Source organism: Dermochelys coriacea, chromosome 26, assembly GCF_009764565.3.
Source record: "Dermochelys coriacea isolate rDerCor1 chromosome 26, rDerCor1.pri.v4, whole genome shotgun sequence".
NCBI classification, from domain to species: Eukaryota; Metazoa; Chordata; order Testudines; family Dermochelyidae; genus Dermochelys; species Dermochelys coriacea.
In genome coordinates, this window is record NC_050093.1 from 11,429,967 (window position 1) to 11,445,185 (window position 15,219).

Genomic DNA, 15,219 nt, shown 5'->3' on the forward strand with positions numbered 1-15,219 from the left:
GCAAAACTACTCTCACTGTTGCATCCCTTACAACATCACCAGCCAGAGCAACACAAAGGCAAGGGGAACACACAAAGAGGATATAAACTAATCCAACATCAGCAGCAATACATGTGACCTGATGGTCACCTAACCTGGAGCTTAGTGACCTACCCCGAAAGAGTGCATTCTGAAGGTTCAGGGCTCTCTTATGGGCAATCTTTGCAGCTCCTCTAGGTAAATTCAATTCCAGGCATTTGTGTGAAATAGATTGATTGTAAGGTGTGGGAGGTGGCTGGACGGGTTCAGGGCTCACCATTTACATGGCAGTGCTGGGATCTGCGAATGCAATCAGGGAAGATGGCAGATGCCAGCTTGCGGAGTCTGAGTTAGCTGGATGTAAAGTTGGGATAAAAGTTGGTGTTAACTTCTCCTAGCTTTGATGTGAAGAACAAAACACCCAGACAATCTTAAGTAAAGTTGCTTGGAAAAGAGGAGGCAGGGGATTGTGATAATTTTCTCAATTTCCCCCTTTTTATGACATTTTCCAAAATGTTGCCAGCTCATATATAAAAAAAAGGGTGGGGAAATTACAAAAATGTCATATTTTTTCCGATCGCAACCCCCTGCACCACTAGTTTTGACATTTCAAAAAATTTCAAGCAGTTCTGATCTTAAGTGAGAGGATGAGGTATAAGTAGTGTTAGCTCATGGAAGTACCAGGACAGGAGGGATCCTGTGAACCATGAAGCTGTGCTTTGTTGGGAGTTTGTGAAGTTTTTAAGAACAGGTTAGAACAGGGATGATCAGTGATACAGGGATGATCAGTGATACTCAGACCTCAGTGGTTCAGGAGCCAAATTAGCAATCAGCATTACCCAAAAGAACTACAATTGTGTGAATTCATTGTTTCGTTTACCTATATATATTCATTCTCGCAGCAAAATGACTAATCCAATATTTTATCAAGGACAATTGGTTAATAACATAGCAGAAGCCTCCTGATTGGTTAATAACTTTGGTTAATAATTCAATCACACGGTGTTTTAATACGTGCTGCAAAGAACTGCAGGAGAGACATTAAAGAGCCACTTATGGCTCATAAGCCTCAGTCTGAATATCACTGATCTAGGTATACTTAATTCAGTCTCAGCATGGGGAGGGATGGACTTGATGACTTCTTGAGGTCCTTCCAGCCCTCCATGTCTATGATTCCCTCAGCCTAAGAGCTAGTCTACACTAGAAAAATTATTCCAGTATAACTATGTCAGTTAGGGATATGATTTTTTTACTGATATAGCTAACCCAGTAAACACTCTAGTGTGGATATATTTATACTTGTATAAAATATATATTATGCCTTATACCAGCATAGTTTATTCAGCTTATTCTCCTTCTTACGGAGGAATAGTTATACAGCTCTAAGGGCTTGTCTACCTGGGGAGATAGCCCAAAATAGCTATTCTGCATTACCTCTCCTTATGAACATGCTATTCTGCACTGAGCGCCTTTGTTCGGTTTAGTTTAGTCCACTTTGGAATAGCTATTGTGTTTTAAATTCATACCCTAATTTATTCTGCACTACTTTCCCCATGTAGATAAGCTCTAAGACCGAGAAGAGAAATATGAAGACTGAGAAGAAAATATATCATAACTGAAAGCAGCATTGTTCCTGCATCATCCTTTTTCCAAAACATTTCTATAAAACATCTGCTGCTGCTTTAAAAAGATATTTCCCCTTGCTCAGCTGAACCTAGACAGAATATTTCAGAGGCACTAGACATTTTAAACTAATCTATTTGGCCAACCAACCAAAAATAGTGTGTACTTTTAATATAATACCTGGGATTTGTATAAAAGGATAATTAATTTCAGAGCTTCTGGATCTCTGGCTCAGCCCAATAATTAAATAAATCAAACTTGAATTAATATTTATTGAATTAGGGCTCTTGAGTGGCACTTAGTGCCAGAGCTGGGCTGGAGAGGATATATTGCCTGAGACACTAGCTGGAGCCAACCTGAAGAGGTCAGGAGAAATAATAATGCCTTCTAGGGATGCTGGAGGAGGTGCCTTTGCTACTCTTTTAGGACTAGATTGCTTCCCAAGGAAACCTTCTCAATTTCCTCCTTGCTGAAGGGGAAATAGTAGTTTTGCAAGCAGACTTTACTAGCAACAATTCTCTCTGTCTCTCTCACACACACAGAGAAAACAAACTAATTGCACGAGTGAACCAGTGCCAAAGAAAATGGGTCTCCCCTGGGGACGAAGTGGCTTTTTATGGGTTTTAGAAAAGATGTCACAAATTGTTCTCAGTGGGGACAAGATACGGTTTGGGAGAAGATCCACAGGTCGGGGAGGAATCAAAAGTAAGTTATTTCATGAAACAGTAGCTGCAATGCATGTGCTATAGCAAAACCTATGGTGTAGGGGGCTGAGGCTCAAGGCACTGCAGGTGTGCATCTTAACTGGGTGTGTGATTGGGCAGGAGGGGGAAGCAGATAGGAAGTGTGGAGAGTGTGTTCAGGCTGAAGAACTGATTGAGATGCTGAGCTTGGCATTCTGCAAAAGACAAGCTAAACTACATCTCGCTGAGCTGCGGCCTTTGTTATAGCCACATCTGTTCCCTCTTTCAATGGCACTTGTCAGCATAGTAGCTGAGTATCTTGCAAGGTTAAAGGTTCATTCTTTATTCTTAGAATATGGGACTCTCCTCTTTGGTTTCTCCCAGTGAGAAAGGTGGCGATTCGTTCTTTCTCAATTGGGGCAAGGCTATTTTCAGAATTCCTGACCACTTGCAGCTCCCGTCGAAGCTGACATGTTTAGCAACCCTGACAAACTAGGTCCTGGGTATTATTGCTTGGGGAAACTTTAGTTGCAACAGATGTCTCGCGCCAATATCTTCAAGGCAGTGAAAATTGGGTTTGGCCTCTTTTCCTGCCAATGTTTCATGCTCTGGCTGTCACGATTGGTGTCCTTTGAACTCTGAGGTCCCTTTTAAGACTCCCTTCTAATTACAACTATGCTAAGAGTTTTATAATAACTTGTATCATTGCAATAGGTATTGGAGAGAATCTAGATCAGTTAGAGAGTGCAGGAGGGATCTGAGAGCACTTGGCAAACATTAATTAATCTAATTGCTGTGAGAGAGGGAGGTTGTATCCCATTTTATAGAGGGGAGAATTGAAGCACAAAGAGATGATGTGACTTGACCTCACAAGCGGTGTGTTTCACCATTGCCTTGTGCCTTGTGCAGTTAAAATGCTGCCAGTCTGATTTGCTACTATGTTACTCGCTTTGCACTGGTGTGACTGACTCCCCAAAGTACCGGGTAATAATGGATCGGGCCCAGGAAATCTGTGGTTAGGCAAATAACAGAACTCCTAGTCCTGTGCCTTACCTACCCTTCTTCTTCTCAAGTGCTAGAAATGCCAACACTTGAGTCATTGAAAATCAGACTAGATAAATCATGGGATGGAACAGCCATGCATTCCACAATCTATAGCTGGGCTCCACTTGGCATCAGAATAAGAGTTTCTGATCGTGGGAAATATAATTGATCCTCAGTCATTCTTCTTAGATATAAGGATCAGAGAAGATTTCCAGGACTTGCTCATTTAGAGCGTTACTTGCGATGATTCAGATGAAACACCAGCTCCAGAAACACATTTACCACCCTAAAAATGCACCTGGTCTGCATGATTAAACAGGAGAGAGCTGTATTTCCACATATGAGCTACATCACCTCATTGGCTAGAAGCTACTTTCTGATGATGCACTCAGAGCAATAGGGTGAAAAAACTCCAAATTTGAATCAAATTATAGAAGAGAAAAAGTACAGCCTGTGGACTTTCCAGCCTCAAATTTGGGGAAGGAGAGGTGTCTGCAGCCCTAGAGCCCCCTCCATTGGAAGACAGGAGCAGAGACCTCGACGGCAGGAGAACCTCCAGCCCAGCACATGGCCATTAAAGGAGCTTTTCAAGGAGCAATCCCCCATATGCGTAGGGAGTGCCGAAACTCAGAGCATGAATTCCTAGCATCCTGCCCCAATGGTTCAGTTGTGTTTGGGGCCTTTCTGGACTGGAGGATGAGCAGGCATCATGTGGGATACAATGGATGTTTTAAGATGTTCTCCTGAGACATGGATTTCTTTAGGTTGTCTCCATTTTTTCCCATTCCTGAATTCATATGAAAAGTGTGCGTGTGTGTGTATATAATATATATAGATATAGAGATCAATAAAATGCCTAGCTACATATACACACCAGATGGTTCTCTGGGGTAAACTGGCATTATACTATTGATTTCATTGGAGTACACTGATTTACCCTACCTGGGGATCTCACCCATATACCTTTTGTAGAGAAGGCCACAAAGCCATGATTAAAACATAAGGATTCTGTGATATTTCTATGTGCTTTAAGGGATGAAGGAACTGATAATGAAAACAAGAGAAACTGTTTTGCCAGTTGCTAAAGAACAGATCATAACACCGAGCATTATTGCAGTTGGAACTACTGCACCATTGATCAAAGATATTAAAAGCGAGAGAAAACAGCGGAGTCTTTCTTCTGCAGCAGGAAACCTCAGCAAAAAGCTTGGCGCAGGTCACTCCAGTTTAAGATCAACACAAAGAAAACATTCGGCAGAGAACTGAGGGAAAGAGGAGAAACCATTTAAAGCTGATGGATGGGATTTTGGGAAACATCAGAGAACAAAAGCATTCTTGAGCTGATACTGAGAATGTGGAATTCACTCCTGTGCAGAAGGCCAGCGTAAGGACTTACGTGGTGCATAGATTTCTTTAGGGGGTTGAATTTCACCCATGGGACTTTGCTATAGCTTGGGTGAGAAAGTGAGGAGCTCAGTCAAGGTATTATACCTACGCTGCAGCCAGGGGTCTGAATGGCAGCTCATGTAGAAGTCCCTGTGCTAGCTGTACTTGCTAAAAATAGAAGTGAGGCTGCAGAAGTGCAGGCAGCAGTGTGGGCTGCACAAGTGAGTACATACCTGGAGACCCACGTGGGCTTAAACAGCCAGGGTGTGGCATCTTCACTTCTATTGTTAGTGAGTTAGCCAGAGTAGAGCTGGCCTGGGTACATCGACGTGGGCTGCCATTCACACCCCCAACTGCAGTGTAGAGGTACTCTTCAAGTAGAGATGAGTGAACTGAGTTGGGCAGGCAAGTACACAGGATGGCCTAAGTGGGAGTTCATAATTATTGCAATATAGGGCAAATATAACCAGTGGACCATGTCATGGAGATTAATCATTTTCCTTTTTAGAAAGGCAGCAATGGCAGAGAGCCATGTTAAACGTGGAGCAAGTGCCTGGGGTTAGATAAGCATTTTGTTAAAGTGCGAGTGGACAGCTTCTGTCTGTCTTATTCACCCTGTGAACTGTGGGCTGAAGGACTTTTGGGGATGACTTCAATAGATGCTGCCCTAAACATTATGGCACAATTCAGCAAAACGTTTTTGGGCTTAAGTCCACCCTTTTCGGCAAAGCACTAAAGCATGTATCTTAAGTCCCATTGAAGTCAATTAAGCTAAAGGTTCAAAATGTGCTTATGCTCTTTGTTGAATGATGTGCTGCTGAATTCAGGACTATGATAAGGATCCCATGTGAGGATTCCCTCTTCATGCTGATCAGCAGCCAAATTCTGTTGTCTCACCCCTGTAAATAGTCCCATTAACTTAAATTCACACACCATCTTGGACTTTTCTTAATTATCTATCTTTAATCTGGTATTAAAAGAAAATATAAAAATAGAATATAGGCATATAGAAAAGTCGTACCAGTCTGTTACCATACCTGCAATGCTGCAAAGCCCTGGAGGCTTATCCAAAGGAAATATTGAGGGGATATTATATTCAGCAAAATAAAACAGCAGTAACACCAAATAATTACATGGATCAGCAGGAAGCCCAGTGAGAAACCAAAAATCCTGACCATGTTGAAACAACTGCTAGAAATGGGGGAAGATTTGGCAAACAAGCAATGTAAATTAGTCATAGAGATCTATACAACTCTAGGACAGGAATCTGAGACTAATTCTGGCTTGCCTTGTCATGGGTGTAAAATGTCGCCAGATCAGAATTATCCATTCATCACTCTGGTGAATGAATCAAACCCCTGAATAGAATAAAAAGATGTAGTGAGTTACTCACATGGGCAGCAACTTAAAATGAAAGGTGAAAGTGAATGATGCATAATCATAAAATGTTTCGTCACTTCCCATACTGCCTAGACAAAAGAAACAAATACAGTTTTTCTCTCTGTGATACATCCCTGAAACAAAATGAGTGGAAAGATAACCAACACAGGCAGTGTTTTGTGCCCAGTTCTCCCTCATTTGCACTGGAGTAAATCAGGAATAGCTCAGTTATGATCAGTGGAGTTGCAGAAGTAATGCATCCAAATGCATCCGATGAAGTGAGCTGTAGCTCACGAAAGCTTATGCTCAAATAAATTTGTTAGTCTCTAAGGTGCCACAAGTACTCCTTTTCTTTTTGCGAATACAGACTAACATGGCTGCTACTCTGAAAAAAGTAAACTCGTGTACGTCAGGCCCTTTAAGGCAATTTACGTTGTCACTATTAAGCAGAGATGAACAGGGAACATTGTGTCAAGGCACTCCCCAGGGATGACTGGCATCTTGGCCCAAAAGTGGGGATGAACTGGGGACCATGGACATGAGTATCTACTGAAGTAGCTGGGATTTTTTTGACTGTGTTTCATTGGAAAATGCCAATTTGTCAAAACAAGAACATACCTCTTTCCATCAATATTCATGATGAAGGTTTCTCACATCCGGGATGGAATTTCTGTAGGAAAGAAGAGGGACCCCAGAATAGCTAATAGCCTGGTGGTGAAGGTATTGATGCAGGCTGGGGGGAGTTACAGATTCAAGTCCCTGCTCTGTCTGATTTGGAGTTGCTCTAATCATACGCATGATCTTTCTGATTTGGAGCAGAGTCTTGAACCTGGGTCTCCTACATCTTGGGTGAATGCCCTAAACATCAGTATCTGAGTCTGCCCCAATGAATAGTTCATTATTTATACAAAGTGGAACAGCTCCAATAGGAGAGACTGACTTTCTACCTCAGTGGTTAAAGTTCTCACTGGGGATGTCAAAATTCTCCTTCAAGTTCCTGCTTCAATCAGGCAGAGCTAGGACATAAACTTGTTTCTTCCACATCCCGGGTGAATGCCCTACCACCAGGCTATGGGCTATTCTGAGCTTGCTGGGGTCTCTTTCCCCCTTTCACATTTTTTCCCATAACTTTCAAAAGGTCTCAGTTTTGTTCTGAATCAGAATGAAAATAGATCTCAAAAGCTCAGCATTGTTCATTAAATGGAATTCTTGTTTGCCAGCCAGCCCTAGCCTCTATAGCTGTAGCCGAAGAGCCAGGCTCTGTAGCTCTGGGCTGTAACAGCCCATATCGTCTGTGGATCAGATACAGAGGAATACATGTATAACACACTCTGGCTAATGAGTTAAAATTGCACAAATGATAGATGACCATTTCTTAACTCAAAAAGTTGTGCAGCCAGCATGGGGGAACTCTTTATTAGATCTTTTATCTTAACAGATAAAGAGAAACTGATTATAGAACTAAAACTCAACAATAGTTTAGGTACAATTGATCATGACTGGATCACATTTATAACCTAAAGAATATGCTCTAGGAATTATTTTTAGGGAATTTCTATCCTTTGTGCTCTACAGGTCAGACTCGATGATCACAATGGAATATATGAGTATGTCTACACTACAAAATTAGGTCCATTTTATTTAAGTCAACATTGACCCTCCAATTTAAGCAAGTTGATTTTGCATGTCCCCACTATTCTCATTGTGTTGACAGAGCACATCCTCACTAGCAGGCTTGCATTGACTCCCGGAGCGCTGCACTGTGGGTAGCTATCCCACAGTGCACGTAGCCAAGTGGAACATTGGGTTGCGCTTGCAATGCCTCATGGGACCAAAACGTTTGTGCAGGTGGTAATGGGAACATGGCATTGGCCTCCCACGATGCACTTACTTCCCTCCCTCCCTGAACTCAACGGCAAACAAACCAAGCCTTTTTCATGCCTTTTCCCCTAAGCCTGAGTCACACGCACAGATGCCATAGCACAGCAAGCATGGACCCCGCTCAGCTGTACACTGTTGTTGTGAGCATTACAAACACCTCGCGCCTTATCCTGCAGTATTTACTCAGCTGGAGCAAGAGCCACTGCGCAGAACAATGTGATGCCACGCGAGCAGCCCTGCTGGAAGCCCGGGAGCGGAGCAATTTGCAGATGGTGGCGACCGTTGTGCATCACCTTGACACAGTGGAATGCCGCTTCTGGGCCTGGGAAACAAGCACTGACTGGTGGGACCACCTAGTTATCCAGCTCTGGGATGATGAGCAGTGGCTGCAGAACTTTCGAATGCGCAACGCCACTTTCATGGAACTGTGCGAAGAGCTTTCCCCAGCCCTGAAGTGCAGCAATACTAAAATGCGAGCTGCTGTGACAGTTGAGAAGCGAGTGGCGATAGCTCTGTGGAAGCTTGCAACGCCAGACTGCTACCAGTCAGTGGGGAACCAATTCAGAGTGGGTAAATCTACCGGGGGGTCTGCTGTGATCCAAGTTGCCAGGGCAATCAATAGACTTCTGCTAAGAAGGGTAGTGACTCTGGGCAACGTACAGGACATAGTGAATGATTTTGCCGCCATAGGGTTCCCTAACTGTGGGAACTGTGGGGCAATAGATGGAGCATATATCCCTATCTTGGCACCAGACCATCTTGCCAAAGAGTACATAAACTGAAAGGGGTACTTCTCAATGGTGTTGCAAGCACTGGTGGATCACAGGAGCCATTTCACCAACATCAACATGGGATGGTCAGGAAATGTGCATGACGCATGGATCTTTAGGAACTCCAGTCTGTTCAGAAAGTAGCAAGCAGGAACTTTCTTTCCAGACTACAAAATAATCATTGATGATGTTGAAATGCCAATTGTGATCCTGGGAGGCCCAGCCTACTCCTTGCTCCCATGGCTCATGAAGCCGTACACAGGCAGCCTGGACAGCAGCAAGGAGCAGTTCAACCATAGGCTGAGCAAGTGCAGAATGGTGGTGGAATGTGCCTTTGGATGTTTAAAAGCCCACTGGCATAGTTTGCTTACTAGGTTAGACCTTAGTGAAAGCAATATCCCCATTCAGTGCCTTGCTATCCCCATTGTTGTTGCTGCCTGCTGTGTGCTCCATAATATCTGTGAAACAAAGGGAGAAAAGTTTCCGACGGGGTGGGGCATTCAGGTAGATTGGCTGGCAGCCAGTTTTGAGCTGCGAGACACCAGGGCAATAAGAAGAGCACATCGAGGTGCACTACATCTCTGTGAGACTTTGAAAACTAGTTTAATCAATGCCCCACAGTAATGTGACACTTATGTGTGTTGTTCCTTACCTAGCTGTCCCCTTCATTACATTTAGTCCCCTGTAAACTACACCCCTACTAACCGTTGTGTGTTGAATTAATAAAGAACCATTTCTCCTCAATCCATTAAATTTTTTTATGCTCACAAACATAGAGAGACGTCAAAGAAAATTATGATAACCTAGGGCTAAGGGGCTGATAACACCAAGGTGGGAGGGGGGTAAGAAGGAGAAACAAGGACAACTTGCTTACAACTGCACTGCAGTAACAATCAAAAGTGTGGAAATGGACGCCTTCTGGTCCTTGTACCCACCCCTGGAGTTGAGTGCAAGGGATACTGGACTTTCCCCCCACTGCCCCTGCATCCTAGGACGTCTGGGAGGGAAGGATGTGGAACTTGGCGACAACGGCAGCAGGTTCAGCATAGGCTGCAGAGGGACTCAAGCATCCAGCTGCCTTTCTTGAACCTCACCAGATGCCTCAACATGTCTGTTTGCTCCCTTATAATCTGCACCATCTCATTCTGCGTGTCACACTCATGTTCCCTGCATGCTCTCCTGTCCTTGTGGTCATTGTGCAGGCTGTCGGACAGTGCAATCCTCCATGCCCTGAGCTCCATCTTGTCACTCTCAGAGGCACACATTAACTCATTGAACATGTCCTCCTGAGTCTTCTTTTTCTAATCAGGGAAAGTCTTTGTCCTGGTGTGGAGGATGCACTGACGGACAAGGTTTCAGCTGCAAAAAGTACAAAGCACAAGGGTAGCACGGACAGTGCATAAATTGTTTCTGGTGCAAGGCTAAATCTTTGTATAAAAGTAACACCCCTCAATGCAATTTCCTGCAAGCCACAATGTAACCACAACCCCGGGCTACTGCAACAGTCGGTTTGCTGCTCCAGCCATAGTGAGTAAGGCCATGAGGGAGAGATCTTGTGCTGCAGCTTTTAATAAGACATCCTTGGGATCAGTGATTCCAACCTCAGCACAGACCCCTTTCTCATAGCAACCAGGATGGTGCTTGAGGACAGGCACCAGTGTAAAGCCCCACAAATAGTTTCATTGTTACAAAAGCTGCCCTGGGTTGAGGTGGAAGGGAGATGAACAGGAAGTCTCACCCCCTGCCTTTTTTAAATGCTGGCTGCAATATGGGGTGATCCCTTCCAACCACAGCCAGGACAGATTCAGGAAAGCCTGGGTGTGTGACCCAGAATTCACCAAACAGGGGCAGATTACTTATCAAATTGTTTTCAGTTTAAGGGCTAGCATTTAAAACTTCCCCCGTTTCCCCTAGGTAACCATATGCAATATCACTCTCCTGAGGGTAACAGAGGCAGAAAGGGAGCAAATGCTGCAAGCGTCTGGGTACAGAGCTGGTCCTTATGCTGCAGGGCTGTGTGCCACAATGATGCCAGAAGAGTTAATACTGGAGTGCTGCGGGAAAGTGTCATACCGTGGTGGACGAAATGAAGCAGCCCTTCCCAGAAACCTTCTGCAAAGAATTGCAGAGTACCTCCACGAAAGCTTCCTAGAGATCTCCATGGAGGATTCCAGGGCCATTCCTGGGCACATAAATAGTCTTTTTCGGAGCGCTCCCTCGGCATAGCTGGAGTGGCCACCGATAACCACTATCCCAATTTTTAAAATCAGATTCAACATTAAAGATAATATGTAACCCCTACAGTTTGATTGGAAATGTGTACTCACCAGAGGTGCCTTTCACGGCATCACACTCCACCGCCAACTGGTCCTGTGAGGGGATGGCCTCCAGAGTTTAAAAAAAGTTCTTGGCTTTCGGGGAGAATGGATCCTCCACTTACCTGCTGTGCATTCTCCTCATCCTCCTCTTTCTCGTCAACAATGCCCTCCTTGTTGTTGCCCGAGGTCACCCGGGGCTCCTGGGAGGTATCCACAGAGTGTTTTGGGGGTAGTTGTGGGGTCGCTGCCTAGAATCACGTACAGGTTCCTCATAGAAGCATCATGTCTGTGGCTCAGAATCAGAGCAACTGTTCATCTCCCTTGTCTTCTGGTACGCTTGCTGAAGCTCCTTTATTTTCACGCGACACTGATGTGTGTCCCTGGTGTAGCCCTTCTCCCCCATGCCCTCCGCAATTTTGACATAGACGTCAGCATTTTTTCTGCTGGTTCAGAGCTCTGCCTGTACTGACTCTTCTCCCCACACAGCAATAAGATCCAGTGTCTCCTGTGTGCTCCATTCTGGAGTGCGTTTGCCGCCTTGAGCATCTGTGGTCAGCTGTGCTGACAAGCTCTCCATGTCGATCAAACAGGAAATGAAAATTCAAAAGTTCCCAGGGCTTTAATGGGTGGGGGCTGTTTCCTGTGTACCTGGCAGAAGTGCAGTGGAGTTGAAAGTGCTCTCCAGAGTGGTCATAGCAGAGCACTGTGGGACACCTCCTGGAGGCCAATTCCTTCGAATTACACAGCACAGTGTCTACACTATCCCCATGTCGATGTGTGACTGTCGACTGAAGCACTACGCCTCTCTCAGAGGTGGAGTACAGAAGTCAATTTTACAAGCCCTTTAGGTCAGCAGAAGGGACTCGGTAGTGTAGACACGTACATTATTAACTCGACCTAACACGGCATATGTCAACCTAACTTTGTAGTGTAGAGCAGGCCTACGAATCTAAGGGGATGCACTGGAGTCTGGTTTTAGTGATGACATCCTGTAGTGATTATTCAGTTACATATCTATCTAACTTTATGATTACTATTTTACCCCTCAGTCCAACCAGTGGGGCATTCAGATTTTAACAATCAGATTGGCCACATTTCCTCTGGTTTTCCCTCCTGCTTTCTGAGGGAAATACTTTTTGACAGTAAGTAGCAACTGAAAATATTATTGCTTGTGGGCATGCCACTTAGAGCCAATAGCAACGTGACTGAACTCACTCTGTTCTTGCCTAATAAAAGCTTCACTTCTAGGACCATTTGTGAAGATCCCAGTGTGATGTATCTTGATGTATTGATTCAGTTATCATATTCTTGTCAAGCTCTAAGCGCATAGCTTGATTTCAGTGGGTATTAACCACCCTTTGACTAGTGTCCTGGTGATTTTTACTGCTCCTCTCTGAATGTCAGAGCATGCCACATTTTCTTTTGTATAACTAGGTACCACATAACACAATGGGGTTCTAATCTATAAATAGGGTTCACAGGCACTCTGGTAATACAAATAAATAATAATATAACAACACTAGAGCCACATACATGCAAATTTAAATGATAAAATGTGGATATTAGCATTACCTTTCATACCCAGCATAAAGGGACACTTGTAACTCATTTGTGAGCCAATAACATGTTTTCCCAGTCTAAGTGACAGGTTCCAAATTGTAACTACAAAGAGAGACTCAGAAAACAATACAAGCTGACAAAGATAACAGAAAATGAAGAGGTGGAGATTGCAAATTGTTAGCAAAACACAAAATCATCTTGTGTGAGTTTATTGCATTTTTATTTTTTTACAAGGTTATGAAGGTTCATTTTCTGCATGTGACCCTAATTTATTTTAAAAACTGGAAATAGCCTCAATTTATTGAGCTGTTCGCAACATGATAGTGTTGTGATAGAGTTTGCAAAAGCAATTACCGGAGTACAACTCCCTCCCACACCCAGCGGCTGATGGAGTGATTTGTTAAGTGTGGAAGGAACTGAATTATTCCAACAGCTTTTAAAATGATTCCACTTACTCAACTCAGGAGGAGGAACATCTGGTTTTGAAACAACAAAGTATGGACATGGTCTATAACTTAGCCAGCTAGCTTGCGATAAGGCACGGGAGGGACGACTGGTTAATGGGCAGTAGCCAACCTGTAGTACATCTCAAGCCTTGGGGAAAGAATCATAGGACTGGAAGGGACCTCCAGAGGTCATCTAGTCCAGTCCTCTGCACTCAAGGCAGGTCTAAGTATTATCTAGACCATCCGTGACAAATGTTTATCTAACTTGCTCTTAAAAATCCCCAATGATGGAGAGTCCACACCCTCTCTGGGCAATTTATTCCAGTGCTTAACACTCTGACAGTTTGGAAGTTTTTCCTAATATCCAACCTAAACCTCTCTTGCTGCAACTTAAACCCACTGCTTCTTGTCCTATCCTCAGAGGTTAAGAACAATTTTTCTCCCTCCTCCTTGTAACAACCTTTTATGTACTTGAAAGAAGAAAGGGGAAGGGTGGGAGTGAGCCCACTTGGGCAGACTTACCACCTAGCCACTCTGAGGAGACGTTCTGCAGGAGAGTGAAAGGGATGCAGAAGAAAGTGACCAGCAGGTCACTGCACGCCAGGGAGCAGATGAAGATATTGGTGGCCGTTCTCATTGCTTTCCGCCGGATGATGATGTAGACCACCAGGCTGTTGCCCAGAAGAGCCAGCGCGAAGATGATGATGTAGAGCACCAGGAAGGTAACCTTGGCCCTGGGAGGCAGCTCTGGGATGTAGACGAGGGGTTTGAGGCCGTAGGCGGCAATGAACTCTTCCCTGGTCATGTTGTGCTCCTCCAGGAGCCTGTTGAGCGCCTCCGGGGTCACGTTCAGTCTCCTCTCCATGGTGCTGGTCCCTGGAGGGAGCCCGGGGCATGGGGCTCTCACGCCGGAGCCTTGTCCTTGGTGCTGAATCCAGGCCCCCAGGCACCCAGTGCGCTCTCCAGGGTGCTGGAGCCTCGAGTGGCTCCGCTCCGTCTGCGCCCCGCGGCGTGTGACTCCGCGCTCGGCTCACAGCGGCGCCCGGTCTGCGGCGCGGACCCCTGGGGCGGGCTCAGCCGCCTAACGCAGGGCCGGCGCGCTCTCCATGGTGCTGGCCTCTGGCGTGGCTCCGTGCCCCAGCCCTGGCCCTGGTGCTGCTGCCCGCAGCGGTCCTCTCTCCTGGGCAGCTCCGCTGGGGCTTCGCTCCAGGCCGCCAAACGGTGCGCTCCGCGCAGCCAGTGAACCAAACTGCAAGCGCCCTGCCTTCTGCTCCAGGGACGCAGCGTGCGCGCTGGGATTGAAACAGCGCCTCCTGCCACGGCCCCCTGGGCAAAAATAACGACCGTGTCAGGCGAAGACGAGTTCCTGAGCAGCCGCAGCTTGCTAGGGAGTTGTGTTGCTGGACTCGGCACTGTCTGGGTGCTCTGCAGCCCGCTTTTCTCCTTCTCTGTGTGTGTCTCTCTCCTTTCCTAGCCTCGCTGCTGGGATCTGAAGAGGTGAGTGATGGCTTATCACTCCGGTCCTGGCAGAGCTGTTTCTCTCTTCCTCCCAGGAAGGGGGAGACACAGGGGAAGCCGCATTCCCATCCCTAAACAGAAATTGCTGCATGACACATTCCCATGGTATTTCCATGCGCCCTGGGCTGATTGGTAAGTTGGTGGCACCAGGGGTTTCCTCTGGGGCAGAGGAGATCACAGGCAAATGACAGAATAGGCTGCTGTCAATCCTGGGTCATTAAACGTGCAGACCTCTAGACTCCAATCAGAAAAAGAAAAGCAGGGCTCGAATAATCTCTCCTTTCAGTTAACCTCAAATGCAGCCACCGTGGCCGCATGCAACCATCAGGGGCTTTTCTTGTGGCCTCAGCTTCCTGGGCAGTTATTTGGGGGGGAGGGGGAAGGGGAAGCATCAGCCCCTCCCCAGGGATCACCAGCAGTGGTTGCAAAAAGAAAAGGAGGACTTGTGGCACCTTAGAGACTAACAGATTTATTTGCGCATAAGCTTTCGTGAGCTACAGCTCACTTCATCGGATGCAGCAGTGGTTGGGCCCCTCTGGAGACACACAAGCCAGAGGAGCAGGCAGTCAGTGACTTCCGCACCTTCCCAGGG

At 45.6% G+C, this 15,219-nt stretch overlaps 1 protein-coding gene across 1 annotated transcript in view; it reads right to left on the reverse strand.

Moving 5' to 3' along the window:
• The window catches only part of LOC119848728 (pyroglutamylated RF-amide peptide receptor-like), an 88,317-nt gene extending 74,041 nt beyond the window's left edge, over nucleotides 1-14,276 (reverse strand). The window contains exon 1 of the mRNA XM_043503069.1: nucleotides 13,632-14,276. Coding sequence (XP_043359004.1) covers nucleotides 13,632-13,974 — 343 coding nt within the window. The 5' untranslated portion in view covers nucleotides 13,975-14,276. The remainder of the gene's footprint in view (nucleotides 1-13,631) is intronic.
• Nucleotides 14,277-15,219: the final 943 nt, after the last annotated feature.